The sequence below is a fragment of the Heloderma suspectum genome, chromosome 2 (genome assembly GCF_057233095.1).
Source record: "Heloderma suspectum isolate Gila_16-S chromosome 2, 16-S_ref, whole genome shotgun sequence".
Classification (NCBI taxonomy): Eukaryota; Metazoa; Chordata; class Lepidosauria; order Squamata; family Helodermatidae; genus Heloderma; species Heloderma suspectum.
Window position 1 is genome coordinate 141,742,472 of NC_139459.1, and position 20,832 is coordinate 141,763,303.

The 20,832-nt window shown below is 43.1% G+C and overlaps 1 protein-coding gene across 2 annotated transcripts in view; it reads left to right on the forward strand.

Moving 5' to 3' along the window:
• LOC146352883 (ephrin type-B receptor 5) overlaps nucleotides 1-20,832 on the forward strand; it is a 182,390-nt gene that overhangs the window by 52,737 nt on the left and 108,821 nt on the right. Inside the window, exons 2-3 of one of the 2 annotated variants that reach the window (XM_084835089.1) lie at nucleotides 8,379-8,578; nucleotides 12,204-12,425. In XM_084835089.1, the coding sequence (XP_084691215.1) occupies nucleotides 12,215-12,425 (211 nt within the window). In that variant the 5' untranslated portion in view covers nucleotides 8,379-8,578; nucleotides 12,204-12,214. The remainder of the gene's footprint in view (nucleotides 1-8,378; nucleotides 8,579-12,203; nucleotides 12,426-20,832) is intronic. The other variant, XM_084835088.1, reaches the window with a different exon arrangement.

The following is a 20,832-nucleotide window of genomic DNA, read 5'->3' on the forward strand; positions in this document are numbered from 1 at the left end:
AATCGCAAAAATGGCTATGATTTCAAGCAAGGTTTTCATTAAAAATGTTTAAAACCAATGAAGTGTGTGTGTGTGTGTGTGTGCGCGCGTGACATGCGAATGATCTTTATTGCACAGCATAAAGTTGCCTTACACTGTGTCAACTATCAAAGATACCCAAATCTGCAGTATAATGCACTAAGTCAAATACACATTAAGGCTGCAATCCGATGGGCCCCCTGAATTTCTATAGAACTTACTTCTGAGTAGACCCATATAGGATCTCTCTGTAAATCACTCAGGAATACTCATCACCTCTACAGTCTAGTAGCTCATTACTGTTTGAATCTTGGCTTTCACTCCCTGAAAATAAAGGTCATTTTGTAGGTCATCGTCCTATTAGTGTCATTCGACAAAAATATCAGTTTAATTTTTTTGTTGGTCATCCAGACATTTTGATCAAGTGCATGTCAATTAGAATGGAGCTTCTTGCTGTGTTTTAGACAAGGAAAAGTCAAGGATACAATAGGTTCAGATAAGTTCATCATTTGCACTTCACATATTTCCTACACCTTAGTGCATACTAATTGTTAAAGCAAGTTCACATACAACTCCATAGTATTTATACTATCCTGGAGGATGCACTTTAAATATACACACACACACACACACACACATTTTCAAAGAAATTATAATAATATGTACAAAGGAGGAGAAATTTAGCCCTTTTAACTCTTGTAGATTTTTAGTGGGACAGTTTAAGGTTCGCATTTCCATTTTTTTTCCTGCAAGCCAGGTGGGTAAAATCTGTTGTGTGTAGTAAAATACTGACTCTGGGTCCCTCATGACCAGTATAGACAGGCTCAAATGTCTCTTCCTCCCCTCTCCTACCCCCATGATTCTGTTTTACTTTACCTGAGTGGTTTAAAATGGATTCTAGTCAGTTGTTGACTAAGCAAGTCAAAGTTTGTATTTGGCTTGTTTAGCAGTTGACTAGAGCTGTGTTTAAACCATCATTCCTGGTTCACATATAATGGCAAGCCAGGAATGGAGGAAAGTGAAATTGAATTCTGGTTTAATCCTCCTCCTGGCTGCATGGAAGGAGGTTAGGGGAAAAGGGACTGTGTGAGCCCAAGGTTTAACTCGGGCTTCTTTCTGCTTATGCTTGTAGCACTAAACCATGATTTAGCATACATGTGAACTCTCCTGTTGTGTACACAGTGGGAATTTTTTTGTTTTCTTCTGCTGCACACATTAACGGATACACTTTTCATGATGTGTGAAGCTGCCCTGAGTAGATGAACAGTATGCGCGTACAAATTTTTGGGAAGTGACTGTTCTTTCACTTTTAAAGGTTTTTCAAGTGCAATGTGTATGTGTTCATGCCTAGAACAGCGAGCAAATTTTGCCCAATGCAACATTTTTTTTGCCCAAGGCAGATTTGGACATTCTTGTTCCAGGGAAGTTTAAGAGAAGACAAAAAGTTTGATGAGTTCATTGATGCTTCTTGGGGGACTGGGTACTCCTGCATTGTTGTGATCCTCTCTGTCTTTCCCCTTGCAAGCTTTAGGATTGTGCTTTCATGCACATAGAGGAGTCAGATAGACTAAGCAGATGTTCTTGATATGGTAAGTATTCTGTAGACACAGGAGATCCCTTAAAATAACGGACATTGATTACATTGCATAGAGTTGTAATGTTCTGGACTAGGAAACAACATTTTATGCAATGGATGTATATTTTTCTTTTTAAAAAATGAGGGTATTTCTAGCAACTAACCTCCATTCCCCCCCCCCCCGATTACACTTCATGCAAACAAATTCCTTGCCTGTAAAAAAATACTATGAAAGGAGAAGGCTAGGCTAGAGCCCATCACCCTGATGTGCTAGCTTTTTGTGTGCAGGGAATTGGGGAGGGGGATGTTATGGGGAAGCATTCAACCATGTGAGCACCCACATGCCGTCTGAAGTGGTACTGGCCAAGCACGTTTTACCTCCTTATCTGCTATTTGTGAGAATTGGGCTTTGGACATCCATATGTAGAAGTACATAGGACTGGATCAGAAGAATGAAAATAGAAGCCACCTGGGTTCAGAGGTGTTACATAGACAATTAGGAAATCGTTCAGTAGGTGGCTGGGACTTGAGTGAGACTACTGGATAGGGGTGGGCGAAGATCAGATGTTCAAGCTCATTGAGGTTCTCCGAATTTCCCCTTGAAGCCCAATTTGCCTCATTCATGTTCATGAACATGATTGTCTTTTAAAAACTATTATTGGGGAAAATACACATTTTTGATCTGGGGAAATGTACATTTTAAAAGTGTGACTCCCCCCCCCCCCCAGCATGAAAATGCAGATGATGGGGGGTTGTGCATGTGTGCACTTGGGCATAGAATCATAGGATTGTAGGGTTGGAAGGGGCCTATAAGACCATCGAGTCCAACCCCCTGCTCGGTGCAGGAGCCCAAGTCAAGTGCACATGTTTGGAAGTGTCCTAGACATTGATCTGGAATTACGATTAATTATTTAGCATTTATGTAGCTTTTTCTCTGAATATTCAGAGCACTGTACAACCCTTACAATAACCCTGCAAGTCAGGTCCACATTCTTGTCCTTGTTTTGCAGTTGAGAGTTTTGAGAGATGGTGACTTTCCTCCAGTCACCTGCAGAGATGAGATTTGACAGAGGTGAGAGAGGGGCCTCTGGTTTCACTATCAGGTTGCAATCCTATACACCAGGGGTAGGCAACATGTGGCCCTTGAGATATTTTGGCCTACCAACCATCCCCCATCACCATTGGCTATGCTGGCTAAGGCTGATGGGAGTTGTAGGCCAAAACATTTGCAGGGACACAAGTTGCCCACCCCTTCTATTCACATTTATCTGGGAGAAAGTTGCAGTGAACTCAGTGGGGCTTGCTTCTGAGTAGGCATGTATAAGATTCCACTGCTGGCAGCTATGCTACACTTATATAGGACTTCCATCCACTCCGTGCCTGTGAGTTTTTTGTAGCTTGTGAAGAAAGCTGTGCAAATGTAGTGCTTGTCAGGTCTTCTCGTTTGGCCAGCTGGTTGGAGTTTCTATTGCTTGACTCCCAGGAAACTGGTTATTGGACTACCTATACAGTTGCCAGGTTTTCTGAGGCTCCAAGACCCTTGCAGCTAAAAGGTGGTATCAAGATAGGTCAAGGGGCGGGGCCTGGTGGAATGGGGTGAAGCCTTCCCCTTGAAATGTACCTCCTTCACTGGAGGCCCAGAGAAGGGCAAGACCCTGAAATATCTGGTCAGACCTAGAGACCGGGTGACTTTAAGTGCCTAAGCCAGCCATTTTGTGGGGCAAAAGATATTAAGGACTGGATGGAGAGCCTGTCAGAGGGAAGCAAGGGCTGAGAAGATTCCCCTCACCCCTAATTTGAGAGGAGCAAAGGCTGTAAAAAGCAGCTGAGGGTGCTATAAACCCAACCATGTCCCTGCGGCACTGGCTTACTTGGTAAGTAGCCTTGAGGTTGAACCTGTTTGTGTGCGCACGCGTGCATGTGATTCCTGATGCCTTCGTTCGTTCGTTTCATTTTTTAAACTGCCCAATAACGGAAATTCTCGTTGTGGTGTACAAATTAAAAACATCAAATACACAGTAGCAATAAAACAATAATAAAACAAGTCAGATAAAAGCAAGCTAAAACCAGCAGCAACACATAATAAAACCAAAACAGGTGGGAGGGTGCTGTTGCGCTCATGTCCTGCTTGTGGGTTTCCTGTTGACAGCTGGTTGGCCACTGTGTGAACAGAAGGCTGGACTAGATGGACCCTTGTTCTGATCCAGCACGGCTCTTCTGATGTTCTTATGTTCAAAAGTAAACCCAGCAGCAGCGATAAAACAGTGTGTAGATATAGAAGCACTCAAAACAGTTCATAAAATGCCTGGGAGAATAAAAAGGTCTTTATCTGCCATTGAAAAGACTGTAATGTAGTTCCAGGTGAGCCTTTCTGGGTATGGCATTCCACGACAGGGCACCACCACTGGAAAGGCCCTGTCTCTTGTAGCCACCTTCCTTGCCTCATTTAGTGGGGGCTGGAGAAGAGACTCTTAATTATGACCTTGGAGTCCAGTAGGTAAATATAGGAGGTAACTGGCACCCAGCCATTTAGAGCTATAAAGATTAAAACCAGCACTTTGAATTGGGCCCTGAAACAGACTGGCAGGCAGCGCAGATGGCATAGGACTGGCACAATGTAATCATATTGATCAGTGCCCATGAACGATTTAACTGCCCACTTTAGGACTAGCAGAAGTTTCTGGACTGTTTTCATAGGCAGCCCCACGTATAACGCATTAGTAATCTGTTGTTCAGAAAAAGCACCATCGTATGCTTGTCTACCTGGGCTTCCTAGGAGTTCTTTACTGGCAGCTCCTGGCTCATAGATGGCAGGTGGTTGGCCGACTCTGTTCAGCTGCACTTTCTTGATTTTCTGAACATTTATGAATAATCCGATAGAGGCCAGTGAAAATAGGACTGGGATTTCCAAGTTGCCCATGAGATCTTTGCTTAGCAGTTGTGCTTGTTTTGCTTCCTTTCTCTTCCTGTTCAGATCCTTTCTGTTCAGATCCTCTCTGCACAACAGAATCATATGATACATCCCAAGATGCAAGGTACAAATTATGTGGCTTTGGGGCTCCCGAAGGGAAATGTTTGCATTTTGGTTTCCATTCTGATGTTTCCAACTAGCTACCCACAAGTCCAAGCTAGCAGAGATATGCAGACAAAGCCAGTTCCATTGTTGTTTGTCAGGGGCAATGGGATTGGAGGGGCCTCCTTTCTCACTTTATCAACTTTATTATGTTTCAAACACAGCTTGACACATACAGTTCCCCTGGGTAGGGTGGGTCAAGTCAAGTCAGAATGTTTATGTAGAAAACATTTTAGTTGGTGTCGGCATCCACAAGCAAACCCCAGGCTGGCACAGAGTTCTGGGGAATGCATGCACGCCCATCAACACTGGGAGCTGCCAGGAAATAGGTTTAGTGATGGGCACATACGCTCTGTGTGTGTGTGTTTTATGTATGTAGGCTTGTGGGATTTACTCCATTTTCTACTAGAACACTGAGACCCACAAACCAGAGCTTGGTGCAGAAGAAATAAACTTAGAATTATAGAATTCTGAGCCCAGGAATTTGTTTTGCGTACCAGAACTAAACACGGTCTTACACAAAGCCCCACCCGTGGTTACCCCAAGTGTTCCTGATTTCTGCAGTAGGATTTATGGCAGGGTGTGCTGGGGGAGTTATTTTGTTGATGCTATTGCTAAACAATTGGGAGTCAGAAATCCTTGCCAGTCTATTGCAGATCACCCAGAGATCTACCAATAGATCCCGATCTACCTTCCTCTGTCGGGTTCTCTGCTCAATAAGGAATGAGGCTGGAGGTCGAGGTTGAGTTAAACACTCCTTTATACATACACGAAGGTTGATAGCCGACAGGTGGGAACAACAACCCTCCTTCTAGAACAACACATTCATATACCTGAGAGAAAAAACGGCCTGAGCACCAATCACAGTATATCACCATATATGGCATCTAATATCCGCTATTCACAGCAGTTTCTTAATCATACGATTATTCTAAATTAGGACTGCTTTATTGCAAAGTTTTTACAGACTCAACAATTAGCAAAGTTAGAAAGCAGCAGTTGGCAAAGTGAGCGAATATGTTCCAGGAAATGCCTGGCACATTATGGAAGCATTCCAAGTTTCTTTTCTTAGGTTCCCCTTTTCTTAAGGCCCGTTGCTAGGGTGCATCTGACCCTTGCTCTTAGTTATAGCAGAGAAGCTAAAAATGATCTTTTAGCAAATTTAAAATGATTCTTATCACAGCCTACCAGTGATGTATATTTTTATGTATGTATGTATGTATGTAAAACATTTGTATCCCGCCCTATATCATTAAGATCTCGGTATGTATACTTTTTGTGCACATGGGTATCTGCTGCTGAAAGGGCAAAGAAAACCAAGGGGCACATTAGCATTGTGGTTCTAAGCCAGGCTTGCACAACTTGCCATTCAGCACCAAGCCTAATTATTTGTTTAATACTTATTCATTTGTTACATTGATATCGTGCCTTTCCTCCAAGGAGCCCAAGGTGGTGTACATGATCCTCCTCCACTTATCAACATCCCTGTGAGGTAGGTTAGGCTGAGCATCAGTGACTGGTCCAAAGTCACCCAATGCACTTCATGGCCGAGTGGGGACTAGAACCCAGGTCTCCCCATCCCTAGTCCTACACTCTTGACCATTATACCTCACTGGCTTTCAGTGCAACCCACCAAACCTAATGTGGCCCACCAGCCATGTGCTGTGGATGGCCAGATGCCTGGCGGTCCACCTGACCTTGCAGTCCCAGGCAAACGTTGATGTTTTATTTATTTATTTATTTATTTATTTTATTTCATTCATTTCTATACCACCCAATAGCCGAAGCTCTCTGGGCGGTTCACAAAAATTAAAACCAAACAACACACAATAAAACAATTTAAAATATATAGAACATTAAAACCACAATATAACAATACAACCACAATAAAACCTAGCAGCAGTGCAGTGAGGTACCGATGAGATGTGCTGATATTGGTGGGGCACAAGTTGTGCAAAGTCTAAATTTTTAAAGAAGAAGATATACCAGATATTGCTGGTATGGATTTAGACTCTCTTGGCTCACACATGTCCATCCTTCCTAATCCCAGGGGTCAGAAATGAGGAACAGAATCCCTGGGATGTGGAGCATAAGATGCTAACTGAAGTGAGAAATGCACAGACTTCTCTCCAACTGATTTTGAGGGGATGGCAGGGAAATGCACAAATGGGGAGTGAGGCTTTTTGGCCCACTGACAAGACCGCTCCCATCATGTTCCTTTCTTGAGTTCTGTTTTAAGAAGAGTAGGATATATCTTAAAAATAATAAATACACAACTTTGGGCAAAGCCAAGGTAAAGCAGGCCTCTGGGTAAAGTCCCCATTTGCTCAGATCAGAAAGCAGACATGATCAAAAAGCTTTTATAGAGAACAGAAAGTATTGCCTGACCTGCTCTGGCCTGTTGTTGTTACGAGGCTTCCCTGGCTTGTTAGCCTGGCTGCTTTCCCTGTAGTTCCCCCCTTTGCCCAGGGCTTGGTTGTAGTCACAGCCTGACACTCCTTGGTTCTGGAGCTAGTGTGGGCTTGAATCCTAACGTGACCTTATTGATTTATCTGAAGATTGTCTTCAAGAAACACCTTTTTGTACCTGGAAAGTTGCAAGAGTGTGAAAAAGTGGGGAGCTGCCCCTTCTGTGTAAGAGCTGCTCCTGGGAAATGAATGCCATTGTGCTAACGGAGTTGCAGCCTGGACTCCTCTTCCTCGGCCCTTTCAGACTGTGCCTATAGCTGCTCTTGGATTCCATTGATCTGTCCCTGGAAGAGAAAGAGTGCCAATGTGTGTCGTCTGGCCTGCAGGAAGGCTTGGGCCATGTCCATGAGCAGAACTCTTGCTTGTGCCTCTGCTGTCTAAGATGCTCCCCCATCCTTTCTTGTCATCATTTGTGGCTTGGGTTGTGGGTAAGCGAGAGTCTGAAATCAGCAGAAACTGACTTGCATTCTCCCCCTACCCCCATTGTCTAAATCAAAACCAGCTTTTTTGGATTAGTCATAATTTATTTCAGAAAGGAAGGGGACTCGGGGTGGGGGGAGCAATTTTCCAGTCTAATCCAACTTGACAGAAGCACAGATGCTGTGAAGGAAAGAGCAATTTAGGTTGACTTGGGCAGAGCAAGTGATTTTGTGGGAGGGTCGGAAGAGCTGGGCCTGGGCAGGCATATATAGAGTATGTATGTATGTATGTATGTATGTATGTATGTATTTGCATTTGTATCCCGCCTTTTTTCCTCCAAGTAACCCAAAGCAGTGTACATAATCCTCCTCTCCATTTTATCCTCACAACAACAACCCTGTGAGGTAGGTTGGGCTGAGAGTCTGCGACCGGCCCAATGTCACCCAGTGAGCTTCCATGGCTGAGTGGGGACTAGAACCCAAATCTCCCGACTCCCAGTCCATCACTCTAGCCACTACATCACACTGACTGTCCTTTTATACTCTACTACAGTAGAGTATTAAAGGATATCTCCCCATCCCATGTCTGGTACTTTAAATCATACCTTATTCCTAGCAATTAGAAATAAAGGATAATATTAATAAGGGCAGCAAGCTGTCATGATAGTTAATGGGTTAAAAGTTTTGATGAGAAATGTTTATGGGAGGGCCTATAAAGTAAGGGCATACTGGGCTATTCGTTTCTGTGTTTTGTCTTTTTTTTTAAGGAGGGTATTTTGATTCTAATAAGTTACTATAGTAGGTAACTTTTTTCTTTTTTACAGATGGTCTTACCTTCTAACAATGGTTAATGAATTTTAAAAATTAACATGTAAGCTATCTAGGGATAGAATGACACATTCCAACAAACATGGGGTTGACTTTGAAAATGGCGGCCTAGTTCAAGTCCTGTCCCCAGTGGCAGCAAATGATTCCACGTGAGGGCAGGAAAGCACTTAACATAATGACATCAGCAGCACAGAAGGTAAGTTGTACTACACATTAGGGAAGGGGGAAAACTTGACACAGGGCTGCCATTTTGGGCAGAAGTCCCTGTATTTATAATGTGTAGTCCTGCCATCACATTTTCTTAAATACTTCAGAAAGGCTCCGATATTGTGGATGACCCAGCCTTGTAGTGGGGGTTGGCCTTTTGGCTCCCATTAGTCTTGTGATTCCAACCCTCTTTCCCCTTCTATTTCTGTTCCCAAATCTAGTCCTTGACTTCCTAATGTAAAAATGGTTACCGGAGCAAAGGTGGTCCCCATACCTTACAAAAAGGTATAAGAGAAAGATGAGCTGTTACATACAATACAGATGACTCTGTCTACATAAGTCAGTATATCTCTTCATACCAGTTTCTGGAGTGCAAACCATGAGGAGGAAGCTGCTTTTCTTGGAGTCCTGCTTGTGGGCTTCCTGAAGATATATGGCTGGCCACTATAGGAAATGAGGTGTAGGACTACATGATCCAATAGGGCAGCCTTCCCCATCCTTGTGCCCTCCAGATATGTTGGACTGCAACTCCTATCAGCCCCAGCCAGCACGGCCAGTAATCAGGAATGCTGGGACTTGTAGTCTAAGACATCTGGAGGGCAACAGGTTGGGGAAGATCGCAGTAGGGCTGCTCTTCTGTTTATCTGCCCACTTTTTTTGTTTCTTTTTTGATCTTTGTAAGAGGCATTGAGATAAGGTTGTTTGGAAAGACAGGTATTGTATTATTTACAGCTCCCTCCTCATAATATTCTCTGTGGCTTTGCTTAGATGGCCTGTAAATGGTTCAAGCAACGGATCTCATATCATTTCCCCTATGTTTCTTCACAAATAAATGCTTTTAGCAGTCGTGGGATCCAAGGACATATCCGTACGGCAGAGTAAGACTGGATTAATAGTCATTCCCTCACCCCAGGAAATCCTGCAAACTGTTGTCTTGTAAATGGGGTTTGGAATCACTGACTGAATTCTCAGCACGCTTGCTAAACTACAAATCCGAGGATTCTTTAGTGGAAGCCCTGACAATTAACATGGCATAAAAGCAATATATGTTTGTAGTATGGTCTGGGCCTAATCCTTTTCAGCTTGACTACCCAGGTTTTCTGCTATATTTTTTAGAAGTTAGTGGTTTGGAGAATGTGGATAGAGAGACATTTTAATCCCTCTCTCTTAATGCTAGAACCTGGGGTCTTCCCATGAAGCTGATTGGCAGGAGATTCAGAACAGATAAAAGGAAATACTTTTTCAGATAGCACATAGTTATTCGATACCACACCACAAAATATAGTGATGGCCACCAACTTAGATGGCTTTAAAAGGGGGTTAGACAAATTCCTGGATAAGTCTATCAATGGCTACTAATCCTGACGGCTATATGCTCCCTCTAGTACCAGAGTCAGTATGCCTATGTACACCAGTTGCTGGGGAACATGGGTGGGAGGGTGCTGTTGCGCTCATGTCCTGCTTGTGGTTTCCTTGTCCACAGTTGATTGGCTACTGTGTGACCAGAATGCTGGACTAGATGGACCCTTGGTCTGATCCAGCACAGCTCTTACCGTACGATGGACCCTGAGGGGCCTGTTTCACATCACATTTTGTTATGCCTACACACTCTTTAAAAGTACCTATAAAATTGTAATATGGGCATGCAAAAAATAAAATGAGTTTTCCACCTCCTGTATCTTGCACGTGTGCACCTGCCTGGGAGCTAGCGCTGGCTCTGAGCTCTTTCCATAGCAAACACCATGTTTCTGAGACATGAAGCAACTCTGAGTGAGCCTATGCCTGGAGGTGTCATGAAGCAGCCCAGTAATTACACAGCCAAATTGTATTAGAACAAAATTAATTTCAGCACATCCCCCCCACCCCCAACAGTTGAAAATCTGGGACTGAAAATAACTTTTGTATTTTTTTCCATGGGGAGATGTGCAAGTCTCTAGTTTGGGATGATGTGCGAATCTCCCTGTGTGGGAAGGGGCAGATCCCACCTGCTGGATTGTGTCCTGAGAAGTCACATTCCAGCTGAGAGCCAGGCATCAATTTGGCAGCACCTCCCTCTATATAGTGGCACAAATTCAGTTCCTGGGCTGAGGGTGATAGTCTATTGGGTCCTGTTCAGTGGACGCTCAGTAAACCCAGCGAATCAGTAGCCAATTTGAGGAGGTTTGGAAGGGTGAGGTTTGCAAGAACAACAAAGTTTGCACAAAGTGAGTCAACGACTACAGCTCATGCAAGATCTTTGATAAACCTTTAAGGAGACAAGGAAATCCGGGTTGCTCAATGGGCATTCTTCCTTCACTTTGGCCTTTCTTAAGAAGGGTGGACTTTGAACAAATGATTAACAGTATCAGCTAAGAGTACAAAGGGTAAAAGTCAGGATAGGAGAAGAGCTGGTCAAAAGAAGAAAGAAAAAGTAATGGGCTACTGGGTCAGACCAAGGGTTTCAGCATTTATTCCCAGCTGTCTCCTGCTAGAATCTAGCTGCTATAGATGCTTGTGGGAAGTAGCCTTCCCCTTTCATCTTCCAGCAATTGGTGTTCACTGGTATACTGCTGCTGAACAAGGAGATTCCATTTAGTTATTGTGGCTAATAGCCAGTGATTGGTCTATCTTCCATGGATTCATCTAATCCACTTTTAAAGCTGCTTAACCCAATGACCACCACCAAATCTTGTGGAAGCAAATTCCATGTAAACCATGTATTTCATGTAGAAGTCCATTTTATGTTTGTCCTGAAACTACCTGCTTAATTGGGATGATGATCCAGATGATTCCAACATAGGAGGCTCTGATCAGTTCATGAGGAACACAAGGAATTACATAAGGAATTAGAAGGTACATAGAGGAAGTAGTAATAATTGTTTGAGAAATCTTGGGAGAGAGGGCTGAGGCTCCAGGAGAATCAAGAAGGACACACAAAGGCAGGTGTATGTGTGATGATTCTTTGGTAGCACAGGAAAAAAAGTCTGGAATGCAACATTGAATGCAGCTTCTTCAGAATCCCAGCTTTGTTCTCTTTACTTTAGAAAAGCAAGTTTCTAGCCCCTGTGGCTACAAGATATGTCTGACATCATGTGAGCAATGAGCCTGCTGAATGTTTCCAGTGGTCAGGAGGGAATCCTTACACGCCCTGTAGAAGTGGTTTTTTTTTTTTTAAGTACAGAACACATGTATAGGGCACAGTACAGTGGGATTTCCCTTGTGAATCCCATTTAAATGAATGAGTGTTGTTCCAAACAGTGGTCCACTTCAGTGGGGCTTGCGCTGGAGATCTTCCCGCTGGGCTGTGCATATACTTTAACTGAAGGTGGGGAAAATTAGAACCAGAGAAATGTATATTCCCTAAACTTAATATCAATTCTTGAGAAGTTACTAGAACAAGTGGAGTAGAAGTAGAAATCTAATGATTAGAACAAATAATAAAGCAATGCATTTATGAGGAGAATGATTTGCTGGTAGTCAGTGTGGATTTTTAAAGAACAATTTATCCAACTTAAGCTTTCTTTGGCTGTATGGTACTTTTCCCTAATACGTTGCTAAGTTTGGGAGTGACTGTTTTCTTGGAGATACCATTTGATGTAATGGTTTCTTTTTGTTGCTGGCTTGTTTTACTGCAGTGTCCCATTTCATGTGGAGTTGCCTGTGCTTTGGTGCATGTAGACCCCTGGCTTTTCTATCCTGTGGGACATCTCCTGGGACAATTGCAACTTATGGAAGATGGTGGAAGCTCTGGAGAAGCTACACGGATCCTAACACCATCATAAGGATAAAGAGAAGAGCCACAAGAATGGTTTGGCTGTGGCTGACATGCCTCATTGGTCTAGCATCTTCTCTAGAAGGTAAATGCAATATAATGACGATAGTGATGACGATGATGAATTAAATTTATACATTGCTTCCCACCGCAAAAAGCAGTCTTACACACAAATACTGAAATCCATAATTAATATTTATTTCATTTCATTTCTACACCACCCAATAACCGAAGCTCTCTGGGCGGTTCACAGAAATTAAAAACACAAGGTGCTGCATAAAACAATATAAAATATAAAAGCTTAGAACCACAATAAAGCAGTACAACCAGAATAAAACCTAGCAGCAACACAGATATTTAAAATACAGATTTAAAACAACAGAGCTAAAAAACTAGGAAGCTAAAATGCTGGGAAAATAAAAAGGTCTTCACCTGGTGCTGAAAGGAGTACAACATAGGCACCAGGTGAATTTCTTTAGGGAGTTCATTCCACAGCCAGGGTGCCACAGCAGAAAAGGCCCCCTTCCTGGTAGCCACCCACCTCACTTCCTTTGGCAGGGGTTCACAGGGAAGGCTGGTCTGAATATAAAAGAAAAAACCAAAATCAATATAATCCATAATCAGCACAATAAAACAAATACAAATTAATGCCATAAAAACATAATCTAAAAATAATGCAATATGAAAAGTATTCAACCTCCTCACCCTACCCTATACCCACCCCTGGCTAGAATGAACACCACAGAAGCAGCCCACAACAATGACTAATGTCCAAATGCTTGGGGAACCAAGTACGTCTTTGCTTGGCACTGAAAAGATGGCAATGTCAGAACCAGGCAAGCTTCCTTGGGGAGAGCGTGAGCTTCCTTGGGGAGACCATTCCATTGTCTTTTGTATAATGATTACTTGCTAATCAGCACTTGCTTGTCAGTTAATGTTTGTAGAACTAGCTAAAGATCCTTGCTTAACTGTTTTTGTTGGCCAGACGATGTTTCTTTAATGAGCATTGATGGTTGGTGGCTACTAGCAACTCCATATGCCACATGCTTGGTGGGGGCTGGAGAGAAGGAGTTTGGAACATAGCCAGCTAAGGAGAAAGACGTCTCAAGTTTTTCAGTACCTGGAAAGGAAGAAGGCTTCAGAGGCTCCACACACAGGCTATTTTGCTTTTATGTGGGAATTGATGGAACTGATGCTGCTTGTCTTCTTCCCCATACTTAATGTGTTATTAATAAACAGAGATTATAAAAAATGCTAACGGGCCTCATCCATCTCGGCTCACAAAGACCCTGTAGTGTCTGTTCCTGAAATTTCCTGCCATTTAGGGAAGACAGGAGCCTCCTATAAAACAATACTACGCTTTTTTGAATCCTGAAAGATATTTAAAGTAGTTGGGATTATCACCAGTTTGCACAGCAGAAATAGTATGAGGTAACAACAGAGAAAATCGGTATTTGCTTGTTTAAGATTAAGGCTTCTGGTTCTTGTGGTATATAGAGGGAGGGAAACCCTTCAAACTAATAATGGAGCTCAAAAGGTACAGTGATAAAAATCTCATATGGAAATTTGTTTTTAAAACTACAACAATAATAGGAGTTTTAAGGCAATGGTATGATTTTAGGGACTACTGGGGATGTTACTATTTATGATAGCAATGTTAGATTTATACTCCTGGGGAACCATCTGCCTCATATTTTGAACAGCAACAAATTCCCTTAATTTGTGATGTGCTGTGAAAACTAAATGTACCCATCGCAGGGCTGACTTAACCGTTGTGCTAAGCAAGCACTCAAAGCAGATCAGAGAGATAATTCTGTTTTACTTATTTGGAGGACATAGTTATCCAGATGGTTAGACTGAGCACCTTCAATTCTCAACAGTGGGGCAATTTCTTTAATCACAAGGGAGCGGTGCTCATGTTCCCAAACGAAGGAAAACTTAGGTCTGGTTCAAGGTTGGGGAGCCTTTTCTGAGTTTCTTATGTATGTATGTATGTTTGTATGTATGTATGTATATATGTATATTACATTTCTATACCATCCAACAGCCAAAGCTGTCTGGGCGGTTCACAACAATTAAAACCTTTGTGGTCTTTATGGGTCAAACCCATTAATGAACCCAATTATTGGGTAGGATTTGGCATTCCTGTCCTAAAAATCTTGTCCTAAAAACACATGGCTACTTTGCAGGACTAATGTAACCCACACTTTCTCACCCACAGCCCTGCTTCCTGCAGTATTGGTAATAATGTTGAACTTTGTCTGCACACATTGTCAGGGTAATTTTTTTAATGTTTATAAACTCAGAAAAGAAATTAATAACAAGACCTGAGTTAGAAATATCATGAACTCTTGTCTTTGCTGCTACCTTTTTTTATTATTTTAAAACGGATTAATTAATTTAAGTTAATTTAAATGTGTCCATGTGGTTGAAGCATGCAGTAATATCTTCAGCCACTAGGGGCAGCCTTCCCTAACCAGCACAAGCTTTGGGATGGCGGAGAATTCCGCCACGGATTTCAGTGAGGCCGAATGCACTGGCTTTCGGCCCCCCAAAACCCATGGCGGAACGGCCTCCCAGCCCCCGCCACCTCGTGGAATAGCCCCGGAACAAAACTTATGTAGCCTATCATGGCAGCCTCGCAGGACGCAAATGGCGGCCACTACGGCGGCTGCCATTTGCATCTGCAGCAGCCCGTCTGCAGCTGGAACTCTGGCTGCTGATGGCCCTGGCCGGCGGCTCCGCAGAGCCGCCGCGGAGCGGAGCCAGCCTGGGAGGATTCCGGGGGGAGGGACGGAGCGCCTCCCCCCCCCCACCGCGAATCACATCTGTGAAAAGGTAAGTGACTTTCGTACATCCCTATTTGCAATCCATACTGTTTGAACCCAGGAATGCAGCAGCACATAGTAGGTTGAGGGACACCGTTCTAGGCCTGACCCCCTCCCCCCTGCTGTGTAGCCCTCCCCAACCCACCCAGTCAGGGGAATGGAGAGGACAGACCCCTCCAATATCTTCAGTCACTAGGGGATGACTTCCCTAACCATTGCAGTTTTGCAGTCAAGCCAGGACAGATTAGTAGGCCGAGGGAGAGAGTTGTACGCCTGCCCCCTCCCCCTGGGTGGAGCAGCTCCCTTCTCAGGGAAGTTGCATGGGAAGACCGCTCCTTCAGAGGGCTGCAGGGGTGCATCATGGCAGGGGCCATGTCTAGGGGGGCGACCACAATGTGCCCACCTCTGACAGCTGCGTAAGTCATTTGCTGTATCAATGTAAGAGCTATTTCAACCTGTGCGAAGCCGGACCCATTCTCTGGTAAATAATATTGGTATTATTTATTACTACAATTGTTACGTATTGTAGTAGGGTTGCTTATGAATGTGCGTTACAGAATAACATAAGCAAAAAGATAGATCCCCACACCAAGGAGCTTACAATCTATATTTCAACTGTATGGGAGATTGCAAGATAGGGGAGGTAATGCTGGATCAAACCAAAGATCCATCTAGTCCAGCATTCTGGTTCTCACAGTTGGCAGCCAGATGCCTGTGGGAAGGCCACAAGCAGGGCATGAAGGCAAGTGCCCTCCCCCATGGCACCTCTCCCCCTCCCCCACGGCACCTCTCCCCCTCCCCCACGGCAACTAGTAGCGCCCTTCCTCCGAATACTGGGATTCTATTTAGGTATCATTTCTAAATGGGAAGGGAGAGGCAAGGGTCAACGGGAATAAAAGTAAGCAAAACATCACCTGCTTGTTACATTTTGTTCCACTGGGGATGAGAAGCTAAGGGGTAAGCATCACAAAGGTGTCCTGGGTCAGAGCAGTGGGCATAAGGGACAGCAAAGGAGAAGGGCGGAATCTTTTAAAGGGAGCAGGAGACCTTTGCTGAGGTTTTAGAAATGGGGTATGATCCCATTGCATTTCAGAAAAGCAAGTTTCGAAAAAATGATTTTGGTGGGGATATTTTGGAAGTCTGCCTACCAGGCTTTTAAATTAAACACATTATGCCATTTGGGTTGCAGTTGCGGCATCTCATTCCTGGAGGAAAAGCCCTATCTATATCTGCTATAGAGAGCTTGGAGGGGAGGGAGAATCAACAGACATGTGTGTGGACACAAACAGGAGAAGAAGAAGAAGAAAATAACCAGAGAAAGAGAGTTGGAGATGGAAGGGCAGAGGTATCATGAGCAGTCCTGTTGCTGGGCTAAGGAAAATCCCTGCGGCCACATGTGCTCACTGACCTGAACCATTTGGTGATGAATGCTCATCTTTCTCTCACACATGAAAGCCTCTGGAAAAAAGACAGGTCAGAAAGCAGGAGGAGGGTGGGGGGCAGGAAGAGAGAGCAAAAGGAAGGAATCTGGGATGAGTGAAAAGAAGAGCTGTGGGTGGGTTGGGAAAGGAGAAAGGGAAGAGCATCAGCAAGGAAGAAAGGAAAGTTGGCTGACTGGAGAGAAAATGGAGGGAAGAGATATTTTGGCTGCTTCCACACTAGATGTTTAGTCCAGAATCACCATCCTTTGTTCACTCACTTTTTTTACAGATCATCCAGATGATGCAGACATCAAAACATTCTTCTTTTTTTCTCTCCCCTGTTCTTCCTCCATTCCTTTTGAGAATTCTTTTATTCGAACTCTAGTTAAAAACAAGCATTGAAGAGGAGCACAACCCCAGCTGGTACAGATCAGCTGAGCACTACAGTCCTGTCCCTTTGTCCTACATCTACAGCCCCGGGTTCTCCCCCTCTCCCCCAATTTCTTGTTGTGCTGAAACGCAAGTATTGTAATCAGGTTCTCTTTATTTCCTTAGGCTCGGCATGGGGGAGCGGGATGGGGACTTCATATTAGACTGAGCAGGAGGGGTTTGCAAAACGATGAAACATCTCACTGTTTTGCAGAGCTCTCTGTCGCCACAGTTCGAGTGAGGGCGATTGTGTAAGTGTGAAAGAAATGGATAGATGATATTGGGGGAAGAGCTGACTGATAATTTTTAAACTCAGGTATAAAAATTGTCTCCATATAAATGGCAGAATACACATCCGTGTGCTATCAACTGTAAAAATACAAGTGTGGCACTGTCAGGTGTGAGTGCTGCATGTGCATTTAAATGAGTGGGTTTCTCTCCTATAAATATGGAAGCAGCCACTGGGAAAGGATTGGACCCCCGCTTCTATGTTTATGGCAAGGAAACCTAGCCATTTAAATGTGCAGAGTCTCAGCTCACAACTGACAGCACTGTGCTTGCATGTACACAACTGATGGAACCACGTGTGTCTTTTGCTGTTTATATCTTTTCCTACTAGCGTTTAAGAAGTGGTGTGTACACCGGCCTCAGATGGCCCTTTCCCATCCTAAGCAAAGTGCAGAGGGGGATAGAGGACCAACAGTGGGAGATTATCTTACCACATCTTGAAAAGCAGCAACATGAGAAAAGAGAAACTTTTAACCTCCGTATAGTTAAAGCTGGCAAGGAAATCTCTGCTCTCTCCGCCAAGTAGTATGTATTTGACTTGTACTCTCTGTAGCCATTCATAAATTCTGGCTCCATTAAAGATGTTCCATTATTGTAGGACAATATTTGTTTGCTTATAGTTGCAAAATACGTTTAATTGTATTTAATTGTATATTTATTACCTATTTGTATTCTTTTGTACAGTTTTTAACCTGGAAGCTTCCTTGAGAGGGTTTTATCCTTAAAGGTGACCTTAAGTTAAATACAATTTGACTGAAAATATAATTGAGGTAACTTTTAAAATGATACCCAGCAGGATTCTTCCTAAAATGTTAACTTGCAATTACTATGACTGTGCAGAACCCCACATGGTTTTTAAGAGCAGCTCTCTCCTGTGCCGCTCTGCCTTCAGTGCTTCATGCTGGTGCCCGTTAGCTGGATCAATAGGAGTGACATCGTAAACCTTACCTAGCTTGTCCACCATGTCTTCTCTTGCAGGGCACAGGGTGCGCATTTGCCCATGTGAATGCATTTTATTTGCTCTACTTCACACAGAAACTCCCAATTTCATCTTGGTTTGGAACTGGTATCCTAACAGAAGCCCACTCTCCTTATTTAATTTATATCTCACCCTTCCTTAAAGGACTTCAGGGCACTGTTTGTGAGTTATCCCTTTATCCTTGCAACCATCAGGGGGAAAAGGGTAGGCTGAGAGACAATGAATGACTTGGCATCATCCAGTAAGTTTTATGGCAGAGGTCGGCTTTGAATTCAGTTTTCCCGGTCCAACTAAAACCCTCTGCCCTCTATGCCACACTGACCTTCAGAAGTCCTAAATATCCATGGACCTTGTAGAATTATTCTTATTCTTATTTAGAAGTGGGGGCCAGCATTTGTATTTCAGTTGCAGCAATTCATATATGTTGGCTACATTGTCAAGTGTTCTTGCATGAGTGAAACCTCTGACAATGATTGGCTGAGCTGCCATAAAGCTAGAGATGGGTGAGGCAGGCAGAAGAGTCTCCATATGCCATTGGACAATCTGTTTGGATTATAAGGATGCCATTGGGTACCTGTTGCCATTGGGCAGTCTGCCCGCCTGTTTAAAGCTGAGACTAATACAAAAACAACACAGAAAACAATGCAGTTCTTTTGGCTGTGTGAGGGACTCTATTAGTCATTCTTGGTTTTTTCCTGTCTTTCCTTTTTGCCTTGAAGGGCTAACTGATGCTTTGAAGCAAATGGAAGACTGAGAGAGCCATGTGTGCAGCTGACATGCAGGCTGAGTACAAACACCGCGCTAACCTTGGTTAGGTATTAATTCAGGATTCCATGGAAATCTGCCACGGAGGAGAAGAACCAGTTTTGGGGGTAGTGATGGAGGAAGTGCACACCTGTCCAGGAGTTGTTTAGAAACATTTTTAGGCCGAGCTACAAATTAAGAGAAATGTGTGGGCCAACCTGTGTCTTCTCTCACATCTCCTCAGTAATGTATTGTCGGAAAAATACGTGTAGTGTGACACCATTGCATTAATGTTTCCCCACCACCTGCTCCTCTTCATTAGCTGTGTTTGTAGGGGGGTGGGGGGGCTAAGATGATGATATCAGGGCTAACATAATGACATCACAGTAGGGATTGGCAAATCAACCTGTTCCGGTCTGTGCTACTTCTGCATGTTTTCACGAAAAGTCCATTAATCTGTGGAAATAGGCCTGAATTTTTACTGATTTTTAATAAAAGTCCACACACAGTCAGATTCTGTTTTAAAATTCTGCTAAAAATTCACATTTAAATAGATCCTTAAATATGTTTTCAAAAATGTAGTTTCCCTCAAAGTACACATTTTGATACTTTTTTTGAGCCAAGAGTGATACTGTGGATCTGCAAAAGCTCGTGGAGAACCACGTTCTGATCCTCACGTTAGTAGAGGAAGTGTGGATCAGACTAGTTCATATCGGAATACACAAACATTGAGTTCTTCAAGCATTCCTATGCCACAGCATGGGTGTGTTTCAGCTACACATTACAGGGCAGATGTGGGAGGGGAAGCTGCTTGATGGTGCCTACTCACTTTTCCTTAACATACAGTTTTGACCTTATTCTTTAAATTAGTTACAACTTTTTCTTAAGGATATTCTTTACCCACAGAAGAATAATGTTCAAAGTTCATTGCTGGAATAGATTGTTTTTAAAGTTACGATTCCATTCCCCTTCTGGGTGAAATAAGTGAAATGAAATTGGAAAAAGGTAATACCTTCTCTGTATTGCATTTCTCTAAGAAGCAAGTTGTGGTAGATAAAATGTAGTAGTAAATTGTTGCTCACAAGGTTGTCTCCTTATCACCACATAATATTTTGTAGAACTTGTATTTGAAAGATCATGAAAAATCACATCGGGAAAATCAAATATGTTAGAGAGACGCTCAATTGGATCCTGAAGGCTGCAGGGATACAGCTGATTGCTGGAACTGGGCAAGCTTAGCATTTTGGAGGATTTGTTTTGAAGACACAAATCAAAGTTGTATCAAATGATTATGGGAATTAAGGTCTCATTTTAGGACAGTAGAACAGGCAGTAAGTGTATATAAGGTTGAAGGGGAAATTATATTATATTAGATTATTTGGAAAACTGGGCCTGGAGATTGTTTTGGAATACATGATGCAACAGGAAGGGGCTTATGCTCAAGACAGGGCAAAACATTAAAATTTAAGTTGAGTACTCATTGTATAAGATGAGCCCCTCAGGTCGGAAGGTGTCCAATACAGGAAGGCCTGGCATGCTATGGTCCATGGGGTCACGAAGAGTCGGACATGACTGAACAACTGAACAACAACTCATTATATATTTAAAACCAAAGGATACAAATCTGAATTACTATTTTTTTGTTTTGTGCAAAGGTTGTAGCAATATGAGCCAATCAGTTCTATATTAACAGTGAATGGAATTCATTTGAATAGGGATGGGAAATTAATTTAAATCCCTAGATGCCAATAGCTTCACATATTGGAATGCAAAGAAATGGCATCTTTAGGTGCCTGGGATTTT